Below are 12,471 nucleotides of genomic sequence, written 5' to 3' on the forward strand. Positions count from 1 at the left end.
TCCTTACTGGTGACCGTGCGTGATGGTAAACGTCGTCGAGGGATCCTTACGAGGCCACCCTAGGGGATGGCTACTCCTTCTAGGGGGTGTGCACCTCCAAAATGCGTCCCAGGAGGCAGAATCCTGGAGACCAGGATCCCCGTGTCAGAGGGAGCGGAGGGTATGTGTGGGGCACGGGGTTAAGCCAACTCCCTGAGTCACCCTAAGAAGCCGGGCTGGCAGAGCTAGCTGGTCCAGCCTTAGCCCCAATCACAAGCGCCCCGCCCTCGGTCCCGCCCTCCCGGAACCGGCGCCCCCATTGGTGGCGTCCGGCGGCGCTGCCGCTGTTATTTTTCGAATATATAAGGAGGTGGCGGTGGCAGCTGCCCAGCTTCGCGTCCTCCCCTGCTTTCCTCCCCGCACCCCTCTCCTCATTCCCAGGCCCATAGCTCTTCCTCCCTTCCTTCCCTCCCTCCTTCCCCTCACCCCAAGCTCGCTCTCGGAGCCGAGCCAACTGGGTCGGCGTCTGCTCGCCCTCGTGCTTGTGGCCCTGTAGCTAGCTAGTTTCTGCCCACCCCGCCACGATGGAGGTGCACCCACCGAAGTCTGCGCCGGGCTCGGCTCTCAGTCCTGCCCGCGTGCCCGGTGGCTTTCAGCGGCCGCACCACCTCCCAGGCTTCGGGTTGGAGCCTGATGGCTTCCTGGGGTCTCCGGAGCGCGCGGCTTCCTCCTCTCCGGTTACCACTCTCACTCAGACCTTGCACGGCCTCGCTGGGCTCGGCAGGTAGGATGCCCCACGGGTACTGGGTGTGGTGGGATGGAGTGCCCCGAGTTGGAGGAACTAGGCACCGAAGCCTAGAAGTGCTGAGCACAAACGGCTTCAAGGGACCTGGCACAAGGGTGCTGAGTCAGAAGTTTTGCGACTTACACCATCCGGATGGCCAGCTAAGGATCATTTACCGCCACCACCACCACCCCGTTCCCTCACTGTGCCCATGTCACACTACCTCCCTAATTTCTGCCTTAGGCAGAGGATCATTGAGGTTGGCACAGGAGTGGATCATACAAGCCCCTGCTCTTTGCACCCTGCATCTCCCAAACTCCCCTAAGGCTAAAACTGACTAAAGACTGACTGGTCCAGCCACAGTAGAGACAGACCCAGGTCTTGGCCTTTGCCTCCAGGAAAATGCATAGATAGGTGGGGCTGTGAAGAGCAGGGAAAACTTCCACAGAACTTCCCTGCTGCCTCCTGCCCATTCTCCTCACTCTTCTCCAGTCAATCCAGAAAGACCCTCTAGGGCCTCCGTGAAATAAAGAGCTTTGACCTGAGATACAGGATAGTCCTAGAATGTGATCATCTCTCAGGAATGGGTGGGCCCTTCATAGCGAGGGGACAGGGACCAACCAGCTTCTAAACTCTGCATTCATTTTTTCCCTCCTTTCCTGTGTCTATTTTCTCTTCCTAGTGAGACCCCAAAGACTCAGGTAGGAAGCCTTTCATTCCAGAACAGGCTGATGGGCCTATCTCTGTCCAGGCGTACCTCCCTGTCATCCGTGTCCTCAGAATCTTCTGATGCAGGTAAGGCTCAGGGTCCTCGGTGAGGTCCCCTAGTGTCAGAAGAGATCAGGGAACTGCCTGGGCCTCCTAACTTCTGAGCCCATCAAATGAACATCCTTTCCACAGCTGGGTGGGTCCAGAATCTTCTCTCATCTTGCCTTCTTTCAAAACTGAAAAGAAAACACACCTCTGGTGGGTCTTACCCCACCCAACCTTAACTGGGGAGCCTGGGGAAGTCTGGCCCTTGGTAGGAGATGCTATCATACCTATTCGAAACCTAGTGATGAAGCCACTAAACTACAGCCCCACCCAGAAGGCACTTACTACCGAAAGTTGGTCCTTGTGAAACATTCTCATAGTCTGTAACTTTTCTCCTTAGAAAACCATTATCTTTTCCAAGTCATTTTAAACTAGCCTAAGAAAAATGTTTAGAAAGCATTGTGCCTTTAAAAAACTGTGTTAAGGACAGGCAGTGGTGGGCTATGCCTTTAATCACAGCACTCTTGGGAGGCAGAGGCAGGCGGATCTCTGTGATTTCAAGGCCAGCCTGGTCTACAAAGTGAGTTTCAGGACAAGTCATTCAGTTACACAGAGAAACCCTGCATCAAAACAAACAAACAAACAAACAGACTGTGTAGAGACATTTCCATAATAAACAAATAATATAGCCCTGGCTCCTTTGAGGGCCAGTGTCCCATGCTCAGGGCCTGTAAGTAGGTTTTGTTTCTTAAAGTATGTCTTGATCTCAAATAGAAAGAGGTTTCTTTTTTCTTTCTTGGGAAAAAGTAAGCAGGAGAGACTGCTACTTGCAAGCCAAGGTGCTCTGTCCCACCAGGTCTCTGCATGGACTCCCCCAGCCCTATGGACCCACAGAAGGCCGAGCACGCGTGAGTAGAGAAGAGAGGGATCCCACCACTGAGGACTTAGCATCTGCCCTTGGGAATCAATTTTCCTTTCTTTTTTAAGATTTATTTATTTTTTTTTATTGTGTGTTTGTTATGTGTTTCTCTACATGGGGATATGTGCATGTGAGCATTCAGGCCTGTAGAGGCCAGAAGAGGCTTTGGATCCCTTGGAGCTAGGGTTCCAGGTTGTTGTGAGTTGCCCTACGTGGGTGCTGGGTACTGAACTCAGGTCCTTTGCGAAAGTGACAAGTCTTCTTAGTCACTGAGGCATCTCTCCTGCCCCTGCAGAATGCTGCATTCTTACCAAGAAATCAAAAAGTAGGCAGGTCCCTCAGGGCTGCATCCCCAAGCCTTGAGCACTGGCTTCCTGTTTGGAGAAGGGCCTGCTGTCATAGAAGGCAGGTGAGAGAAAGTTGAAGACCAGAGGTCTTAGGGACAGTGGCTGGCATTGTCATTCAGAAATACAAATCTAATGTCCCATTTTTCTGTTTTGCCGGTACACATTCTTGTGCACATGAAATGTTCTCCCAACTTGAAAAATATGGTCCTGCTGGGTGTGGTAGCTCATATCTGTAATCCCAACACTCAGGAAGCTAAGGCAGGAAGATAGAGTTCAAGGCCAATTTGGGCAACATGGTAAGACCACATCTCAAAACCTAGACCAAACAAAAGCAGTGTCTGCAGACTGGTCAGCAGCCTCTGGCTTTAACACTTGACTGTCCCAGCCAACCCAGGCCCTTTGCAATAGGGAGTGGAGAGAAAAGGCTGGTCTTTGGCCTGGGCAGATACCTCTCCCTTGCCTATGGGTACAAAGTATGCCTTCTAGAGCACACCTGTTCCCATCCAGCTGCTGGAGTAGCTGTCAGGCATTAGGGACAGCTGAGCACTGCCAACCAGAGCTTTTAGTTTAGAGTGGCGGCTACTATTTCCTCCTGGTGCCTTTGATCGGACTGTGCTGAGCTCAGGGTTTATTCACAAACAGGAAACAAGAATTGGGTGGGGATGGGAGGAGTGTAGATTGGTTTTTAGTGACAACACAGATCCCTCACCCCTAAGGCCCAGCTAACAAATGATGCCAGGTTGATTGCACACAGGCCCCTTGGGGCCTGTGTTTGCTTTTGACTATTTTTAGTTTCTCAAAAAGAAGCTGTGTGTGTGTGTGTGTGTGTGTGTGTGTGTGTGTGTGTAAGTAAGTGTGTAAGTGTGTGTAAGCAAGCTCCACTTGACAGGTGGTCTCCAGCAACATAGTTGTAAGGCAGAGCTGTATGCAGAAGTTGCCTCAGCCTCAAAAGGAACATCTGTTGGAATTCCTTGCCGGTTGGCCTCTTCTAAGACAGAAGGAGGGGTGGAACAGAGTTTGGGTCTTAGAAAATTCCATAGGAGGGAGGAGAGGATGTAACCCATATACTCCTAGGAGTTTCTGCTGGGCTGATCCAGAAAAACACTAACGTGGGGCCCCCCTGTCCTGGAGAGAGCCAGGCCAGTTTCTCCTAGTGGAAAGGGAAACCCAGCCTCCCTGGGATCCAGCCCAGAGTCACCCACATTACAGGGGGCCTTTAGCCTATTGTCATGGGATGGATCAGTGCCTTTCATGGTGGCCATATGGCCCCACTGATGTAATTTGCATACAGGTGGAAGGCCTGTGCTAGCTGGTGCAGGCTGGCGAGACTGTTGCCTTGGTGATGTCTTAATGACCCTGTGACCTGCCCCAGCTGGCTCCATCACTGCCTTTCTCTGGGCCTGCTTCCATTCAAGGCAGCCTTTAAAATCCCAGACTGCCTCCAATCCTTCATCCTTGGTACCTGGTCCCGCCAGTAGTGGGCTTTTTTCTACCCTCCCTTTCCCCTGGCTTGACCACAGGCCGTTGCTCTCATGGCTGGCCCTTTGGGGATGGGCCTGGCTGGGGCCTGGGGCCTGAGGCAGAGGTGGGTCTCCAAAGAAAATGGGTCACTTCTCTCTCCTAGGTTTGAACAGGCCATTCAGGCAGCCAGCCTGGTCATTCAAAAGTGAGTGCTGTCCGCCCCTTCCCCTACTCACCTCCCGCTGTCTCCTGCAACTGTTTGGGAGCAAGGAGAGCCTGCCTGCTTTAAGTCACTGACCCCCATTTTCCCAGCTCTGAACTGTCCTTCTTTCTTTTACAGTGAGCAGTTTACCATAAAACGCTTCCGGTCCTTGCCAGTGAGTGTCCTCCAAGGCCTGACAGGGAGTTCAGGCATCCTGGCTGGCATGAACATCTTGGGGGCACCTCTCAGAGGGTGTGCTTGAAGTAGTCAGGCATCGCTGGGCTGTTTGGGGGAGATGGGGTTTTATCTGGTAGCCGAGTGACCTGGAAGTTGGAGCAGGGTAGCAGAAGGTAGGGCCTGGGTAATAACAGGAGTGCAGCCTTCAGTGGTAACTACCCTGTCTGATTTCCTAGGTGAGGCTGCTGGACCACAGTCCCGTGCTACAGAACATTACCAACTCCCAAGCCCTGGATAGCCGTGAGAAAAATGAGGCAGGCTACAGAGCTGCCAACAGCCCTGGGGAGGACAAAGAGAATGTGCGCTTCCAGAGACCAGGGTGGAAGAGGTCTGGGGAGAGGAGGGTGCCCGGGGGTTATCCTGACGTTTCCTCTCCAAACTTGCCCACAGGATGGATATCTCTTCAAGATGCCGTGGAAGCCCACTCATCCCAGCCCTGCCCAAGCTCTGGCAGAGTGGGCCAGCCGCAGAGAAGCCTTTGCTCAGAGGCCAAGCTCAGCCCCTGACTTGATGGTACATGAGGAGAACTGACCTCCCGTAGGGCCCTCAAGAAACAGCTCAGGGGAGGGGGGCACTGGAGAAGTGATGGTTCAGTGGTTAAGAGCACTGGATGTTCTTTCAGAGGACCCAGTTTAGTTCCCAACACCCTTGTGGCAGCTCACGGTCCTCTATAATTCCAGTCCCAGAGGACCTGATACCCTCTTGGCTCTGTGGACACTGCTGGTACATGGTGCCCAGACGTACGTGCAGGCAAAACACCCATATACATAAAATAAAGGTTAAAAATAAAAAATAAGTAAAAGCTAAAAAAAAATTTTATAGAGGCAGTAAGAGAAGAAAAGAGTGGTCCAGACTCCCCAACCCCCACCCCCAAGTACTGGAGGCGCATCCTCAGAAGGGCTAGCAAACCCCCACCTCTTGAGTATTCTGTTCTTGTTGTGATTTGGACAGTGTCTTACCCCTGAACGGAAGATGGAAGTAGAGGAGCTGAGCCCTATGGCCCAGTCTTCCTCTTCCTTGACTCCTATTGAGAGGGCTTCTGAAGAAGATGATGGATTTGTGGACATCCTGGAGAGCGATTTAAAGGTAAACAGCCTTGGTCCACAAGGCCCCTACTTGCTCCCCATTCAGCTAGCCTAAGAAAAGGAGAGCTCTGGCTTCAGCAAGACTACAACCATACCCAGTGTCAGAAGCATTTAAGGGAACTGAGCAACAGCCTGCTATTGGCCAATCAAAGAAGACCAGGTGGGCTGGTGCTCCAGAGGAATGGAGGCTGGGCATGATGAAGGTATTTCTCCTTGCTTGGGGCATGCCCCAGCAGCAGGTGGGTCCCTACAGCTCTTTAGGTCTCTGGGACTTCCATAGATGGAGGAGTCAGCAGGGCTGGGGACAGCCCAGCATTTCTGGGAGAGTAGGTAAGGGAAGACTCTGTGATGTTTATTCCATGTTTGTGTTTGTGATTGTGTCCTTGCTGATTTGACCCCAGGATGATGATGTGGTCCCCCCAGGCATGGAGAACCTCATTAGTGCCCCACTGGTCAAAAAGCTGGATAAGGAAGAGGAACAGGTGAGCCTCAGTAGTGCCCCCTCTGAGCTTAGAGATGTGGGGTTGAGGGACTATATTTTCTAACTGCCATGTTACCCTTGCCAGGATCTCATCATGTTCAGTAAGTGCCAGCGGCTCTTCCGCTCTCCATCCATGCCGTGCACTGTGATCCGGCCCATCCTCAAGAGGCTAGAGCGGCCCCAGGACAAGGACGTGCCTGTCCAGAGCAAGCGCAGGAAAAGCGTGACACCCCTGGAAGAGCAGCAGCCTGAAGAACCTGTTAGTTTCTTCCTCCTGGGGCTGGGCTGTCGCTGCTCACCTGGGGGTGTGTTTGGGCTGAAGATAGTCTGGGATGTACTGTTTTGGCCACATGTGTTGTGGAGGGTAGTGTACAGGTCGCTGTTTATGTGGCAGGGAAAGAGAGGGTCTCAGACAAATGGCACCAAGAGGCAGGCTCATCCCTGACCTGGCTTCCCATCTGCCTTGCCTTCCAGAAGGCCCGTGTCTTCCGCTCAAAGTCCCTGTGTCATGAGATTGAAAGCATCCTGGACAGTGACCACCGTGGACTGATCGGAGATTACTCTAAGGTAGCATTGCAGGACCTCAGGAGGCTTCTTCCATTATCTGCTCTGGACCCCTAGTGCAGGAGCCATGTCCCCCGAGACCCCCTTTTCTCTCCTGTATCTTTTCAGTCTTGTTCTCATGCAGACTCTTCCCTCTGGCTCCCCTTCTCCTGATACCACCTCAAATCTGTCCAGGCATCCGACATATCTCAGCCATGAAAACCATTTCCAAATGAGTCTCTGGTATGCAATCTCCTGCCTCACCCCTCAGCTTTCAAACCCCAAGAGCAGGAAGCAAGACGGTCCAGGGCTTCTCCTTTCTGTTTTTAGCCTCCTTTGAAGGCTATTCCCTGGGTATGGGCCTCCTGAGGTTCCACTGAATCGAGCTGAATCTGAAAGTCAAAGCAAGCACTGCATGTGTCTGTTCCAGCCTTCTTGTCTGCTGCCTTTTCTTTCCCTGACTGACTCACCCTTCCCTCCAGGCTTTCCTCCTGCAGACTGTGGATGGCAAACACCAAGACCTCAAGTACATCTCACCAGAAACTGTAAGCAGGGTTGAGCTACTCTTCAGGTGCCTTGGGGACCACCTTTTTTTTTTTTTTTTTGGCTCTTGTTGCCCCCTGGGGATGGGCTGCATGTACAGACCATCACAAGAGTGAGGGAAAACCTTGGCTACCCGCCTCAACCTGCTGGCACCAACCCTGATGGCCTCCTGCAGATGGTGGCCCTGCTGACAGGCAAGTTCAGCAACATTGTGGAGAAATTTGTAATTGTGGACTGCAGATACCCCTATGAGTATGAAGGCGGGCATATCAAGGTGAGACAGCTGCTGGTAAGGCCAGGCCCTCCATTCAGATTCCTCGCCAAGAGGATGACTAACCTTCCGTGGAGTATTTCTCATGGGGAGGGTTCCTCCTAGCAAGAGGTGGGGTTACTTACCTGGGAACTGAAAGAAGGGGCCAGGTGCAGGCTACGGCTTGACCCCCAGATGCTCTGACAGAATGCTGTGAACTTGCCCCTGGAACGGGATGCCGAGACCTTCCTGCTGCAGCGCCCCATCACACCCTGTAGCCTGGACAAGAGAGTCATCCTCATTTTCCACTGTGAATTCTCGTCTGAGCGTGGGCCCCGCATGTGAGTCCTGGCTCTGTCCTGCTCGTCAGCTAGTACGCACCTTTGGCCTTCTTTGCCCAGAACTGAGTGCTGGAGCCTCTTGCTGCATCTGATAGTTTAGAACTGGCCGTACGCTCTTGCTATGGACAGCACATCTTCCCATCGCCTTCTTTCCATTCACCTCATCAGGCCGTCCTTCATCCATTGCTGCACCCCCACAAAAATTCATGCCAAGTCTAGCAGCATCTTTACAATTTGAGGACCCTGTTCTAAGCCACATTCTCAGTGACACTCAGGCATTTGGTATCCTGTTCTCATGCTGGCTACCACTGGGGCCCTCAACTTCCTCCATCCGCTACCCCTGGGGCCCTCAGCCTTCCTTCACCTGTTACCACTGGGGCCCTCAGCCTCCATTTGTGATCTTTTCTGGTTATTCCCCTGCCTCCTGGTCCAGGGTGGCCACCAGCTCCATCCATCTAGTAGCTGTTAGCTCCTTAGTGCGCTGGAATCTGTGTTTCTCATTCTCTGTGTAGGACCTCACCCCTGCTGCACTACCCTTCTTTCCTCTAGGGCTCCAGCACGTGGCCCCTGCTGGGCAGGGGACCAGTCAGTGAGCATTCCACGTTGATCCTTCTCTTCCTTCTTTATCTTCTTCCCTTGAGTCCTTACCGAATCGGGTCCAGGAGACTCTGGAGCATGTGTGTTTTTTCCCTGTGTGGCTGTACTAGTGACCAAGCCACACACTCTACCAGGGAGGGTTGCTCCCAGCCCTCTGTTTACTTTTTATTTAGTTTTTTTTTTTTTTTAATTACCGTGTGTATGTATGTTGTATGAAGGCATATATACATGGGTATGATATATCCCATATGTATATGTGGATGTCAGAAGATGACCTTATGGAATCAGTTCTCTCCTTCTGTGTTTACATGAGTTTCAGAATCAAGCCCAGATTACCAGGGTTGTGTGGCCTTACCCATTGAACCATCTCACTGTCTCCCTCCCTCTTTTTTTTTTTTTAAGTTGAGGATCGAACCCAGGGCCTTGTGCTTGCTAGGCGAGTGCTCTACCACTGAGCTAAATCCCCACCTCCACCCCCTCTTAAAGAAGTTTATTTTTATTCTTTAAAATTTGTAATTATATTGATATTTTATTTTATATGAAGGTATTTTGCCTGCATTGTGTGTACACTGTATGCATGCTTGGTGCCTACATTGGAAGAGGGCATTGGATCCCCTCGATTGGAGTTATAAATGGCTGTGAGCCACTATGTGGGTGCTAGGAACTAAGCCTAGATTCTTTGCAAGAGCAACAAGTGTTCTTAACTGCTGAGCTTTCTCTCCAGCCATTGGTCCTTTAAATTATATATGTATATATGTATATATATAGTGTGTGTGTGAGTGCCTTTATGTGGTATGCATGCATGTGGTATATACATGTGTGCATATACGTACATGCATGCAGAAAGGCCAGAGGAGGGCATTACATATCCTGCTGTATACTATCTACCTTATTCTCTTGAGACAGGGTTCTCACTGAACTTGGGCTTGGTGGCCTTCATTCTAACTCCAAGTGATCCTCCTGTTTTTACACAAACATACCCAATGCTCTGCCTAGGGTTATAGGCTTTTTGTTGTTTGGGGGATTTGAACTCAGGTCCTCATGTTTACTCAGCAGATGCTCTTAGCCATTGAGCCACCTCCCAGCCCTACCTTTTATTTTGAGACAGGGTCTTCCTAAATTGTCCAGGCTGGCCTTAAGCTCTTTGTGTAGTTCAGACAAGTTTTGAACCTGCCATCCCTCTGCTTCAGAATCCTATGTAGCTAAGATTACAGGCTTGTGCCACCAGGCCAGGCTGTGAGTGGACCCTGTATTCACTGGTCACCTTTCTTGCTTCCTCTTTCCTGGTACATGTCATAGAGTACTCTAACCAAGGTTATGCAACTGCCTTCCAGAAACAGTGGCCACGCCTTCTTTATCTCTGTCTTCACCCCAGTGCCTCCTTCCTAGTAGCCCATCTTACCTAATGGATGCCATTTCTATGCTCTGAAGCCTGTGCTCTTGGAGACCCCCAAAGCAGCGTGCAGAGGGTATGGGTCTCTTTCTGACATGTCTCCTGCCCTGAACCCCCTCGCATGCTGCTCCAGGTGCCGGTTCATCAGGGAACGGGATCGTGCAGCTAATGACTACCCCAGCCTGTACTACCCTGAGATGTATATCCTCAAAGGCGGCTACAAGGAATTCTTCCCACAGCATCCGGTACCATGGGTGGGGTGGCCACCGCACTCCTAACTAAAGGGACAGAGCTCAGTCAGGCTGTAGGCCAAAAAGAAAGGAAGGCTTTCCCTGGCTCCCCACGACTGACTCTGTTTCCCATACTGATGAACTCTTTACGTCTTCTCATCCTCCTTTAGAACTTTTGTGAGCCCCAGAACTACCGGCCCATGAACCATGAGGCCTTCAGGGATGAGCTGAGGACCTTTCGCCTCAAGACACGCAGCTGGGCTGGGGAGCGGAGTCGGAGGGAACTCTGTAGCAGGCTGCAGGACCAGTGAGAGCCAGCACCAGTCCTGGTTGCCATCTTTACCTCGTGGGGCCTGGGAGCCAGTGGGTCCCAAGGGCCTACGAGGCCACCTACCTGCTAGAGGCCTCAGGTGCTATTGGGGGTTGGAGGAATGGTGTGGTGTCACATCTGTCTGTCCCTGTCCTCCATTCTCCTGTCTCACTCCACTACTTTTCCATACCCTGGTGCCAGTCCCATCTTGAAGAGCCCAGCCTGATGGGCGGATACCAGCTAGGAGGAAGTGCTTTGTGTCTGTGGACGCATTTTATAGTCCTTTTTCCTTGTTTGTGTTAACTCTTTGTCTTCCTGTGTTTAGAAAGCCCCCTTTGTGGGGAGAGCCTCAGCCCTTTAGGATGAGCACAGTAGCTCCTTGGGTGGTCTGGAAGCAGTGTGCACCGCCTGCTTCTGCACGGCTGCTGTGTCTGCTCTCCTCCCCTGGCCTTTGCACAGACACCTCCATGGAAAACATAAGCGCTTATTTTTTCCTGTTGTTTGTTTTCTTACCTGCAGCTTTTACTTGTGTTTGTCTGACTTAGCCTGTTTCGAGATACACTGACAGCTGAGCAGGCTCCTTCATACATCTGGAGGTTAGAGATTCAAATATCATTTACTCACTCATAGGCCTGGCTTTTGTTAGCCCAGAAAGGGAATCTTCTCCTTCAGTGGCCCCAAGGCAAGGGCAAAGGCCAGCCAGATACAGGAGCCTCTGGGAGCCCCATCGGGCTGCTGTGAACCACAGAGTCTCTCTGGTCAGTTTGCTGCCGGGCAGGACCAGTCATTGAGCTTTCCTTTTTGATCCTGTCTTCTTCCTCCCTTTCCTCCCTTGAGTCCTTACCACTCTGGTCCAGAAGACCTCTTGAGTATTCGTGTTTGTTTGTATGTTTTCTGTGTTGCTGTACTAGTGACTGAGCCTAGGCCTGTTGCAGATGGACCGGAGGCTGGGTGGTCATGGATGCACAGTGCTTTGCACACGTATGCACACAAATGGGGTGGAAGGATTTTGGTGAGCATGGTAGCCTATGGCAGGAGTGCATGTGTGTGTGTGTACAAAGTCTTTACACTTAGCATTTGGAAATATTAAAGGAACATTGTCATGGAAGCAGCTAAATAAAAAAACAAAAAACAAAAAACCAAGCAGCCTCTGGGAAGGCCATGCTGGAAGGCCCTTGTGAGTCCTCTGTTAGGGCCTTGGTTCAATAAAGCACTGAGCAAGTTAAATAATGTGTTTGTTATGCGGAGCCTCTGACCATAGCAGACCCAGGGTAAGGACAGACCAGCAGAGGAGGGAGGCTTTCTGGAGAAGGGACAATGCCTCCTGTTCTCCTCTGAAGTTTCTCATGCTTTTGAAATGGAGGAGAGGGGTCTTACTATGTTGCTCAGACTGGCGTCAAACCTGTGGCTGCCTTGTCTCGACCTCCTTAGTGCTGCGTTGTAAGCCTGCACCATCACTCATAGCTAGTGAGTCTCGTGCTGTTAGTCCTGCTAGGGCTTTGGGTTCATCTCTCTCACTCGGCTACCCAAGCTCTCCTGAGCTCACCCTTCTCCAAGCCTGCAGTATGGTAAGAGTGACCCATCACACCACAAAGAACTCAGTTCCCATTGTCCTCAGGCTAAACTACAAGGATTCCCACCATAGTCCTTTGGAGTTAGGCTTCCCCAGCTTTGTCCCCTCAGAAGGGGGAAAAAAAATTGGATGAACCAAGTCTCTCAAGGGAAAAAAAAAATATGAAACAGGGTTTCATTATGTAGTCCTGGCTAGCCTGGAACTTATGATGTAGATCAGGCTGGCCTCAGGCTCATAGAGATCTGCCTGCCTCTGCCTCTTGAGTGCTGGACTTAAAGGTGTGTGCTAGCATGCCCTTCACTAGAAATCCTTTTTTGAATACTGGTGCAGATGACCCATAAATATAAGCTATGTGATTGTAGGCTCTTTTGATGGAAAGTGCACACACAGGGGCATGGCTCAGTAGTAGAGCATTGCTTGGCATGCCTGAGGCTTTGGGGTTG

General features: G+C 51.4%; 1 protein-coding gene across 2 annotated transcripts; it reads left to right on the top strand.

Moving 5' to 3' along the window:
- Positions 1 to 311: 311 nt before the first annotated feature.
- Cdc25b (cell division cycle 25B) lies at positions 312 to 11,682 on the top strand. 2 transcript variants are annotated; one of them, XM_036186098.1, is made up of 16 exons: positions 312 to 763; positions 1,446 to 1,558; positions 2,373 to 2,424; positions 4,407 to 4,448; positions 4,584 to 4,620; positions 4,859 to 4,981; positions 5,073 to 5,195; positions 5,634 to 5,768; positions 6,169 to 6,249; positions 6,334 to 6,507; positions 6,723 to 6,815; positions 7,274 to 7,336; positions 7,510 to 7,608; positions 7,792 to 7,925; positions 10,049 to 10,160; positions 10,316 to 11,682. In XM_036186098.1, exons 1-16 carry the CDS (start codon positions 564 to 566, stop codon positions 10,454 to 10,456), a joined length of 1,722 nt encoding a protein of 573 aa, XP_036041991.1. In that variant the 5' UTR covers positions 312 to 563; the 3' UTR covers positions 10,457 to 11,682. The 2 variants fall into 2 exon arrangements, with proteins under 2 accessions (XP_036041991.1, XP_036041992.1); XM_036186099.1 differs by lacking the exon at positions 4,407 to 4,448.
- The last annotated feature ends 789 nt before the right edge of the window (positions 11,683 to 12,471 follow it).

This window comes from Onychomys torridus, chromosome 4 (genome assembly GCF_903995425.1).
Source record: "Onychomys torridus chromosome 4, mOncTor1.1, whole genome shotgun sequence".
Lineage (NCBI taxonomy): Eukaryota > Metazoa > Chordata > Mammalia > Rodentia > Cricetidae > Onychomys > Onychomys torridus.

What these genes read in the sequence shown, in the direction of transcription:
- Cdc25b (XM_036186098.1), top strand. Translation starts at nt 564, where the DNA reads ATGGAGGTGCACCCACCGAAGTCTGCGCCGGGCTCGGCTCTCAGTCCT. An exon ending in GGCCTCGCTGGGCTCGGCAG is followed by an intron (nt 764 to 1,445) that starts GTAGGATGCCCC and finishes TTCTCTTCCTAG; the next exon opens with TGAGACCCCAAAGACTCAGG. An exon ending in TCCTGGAGAGCGATTTAAAG is followed by an intron (nt 5,769 to 6,168) that starts GTAAACAGCCTT and finishes ATTTGACCCCAG; the next exon opens with GATGATGATGTGGTCCCCCC.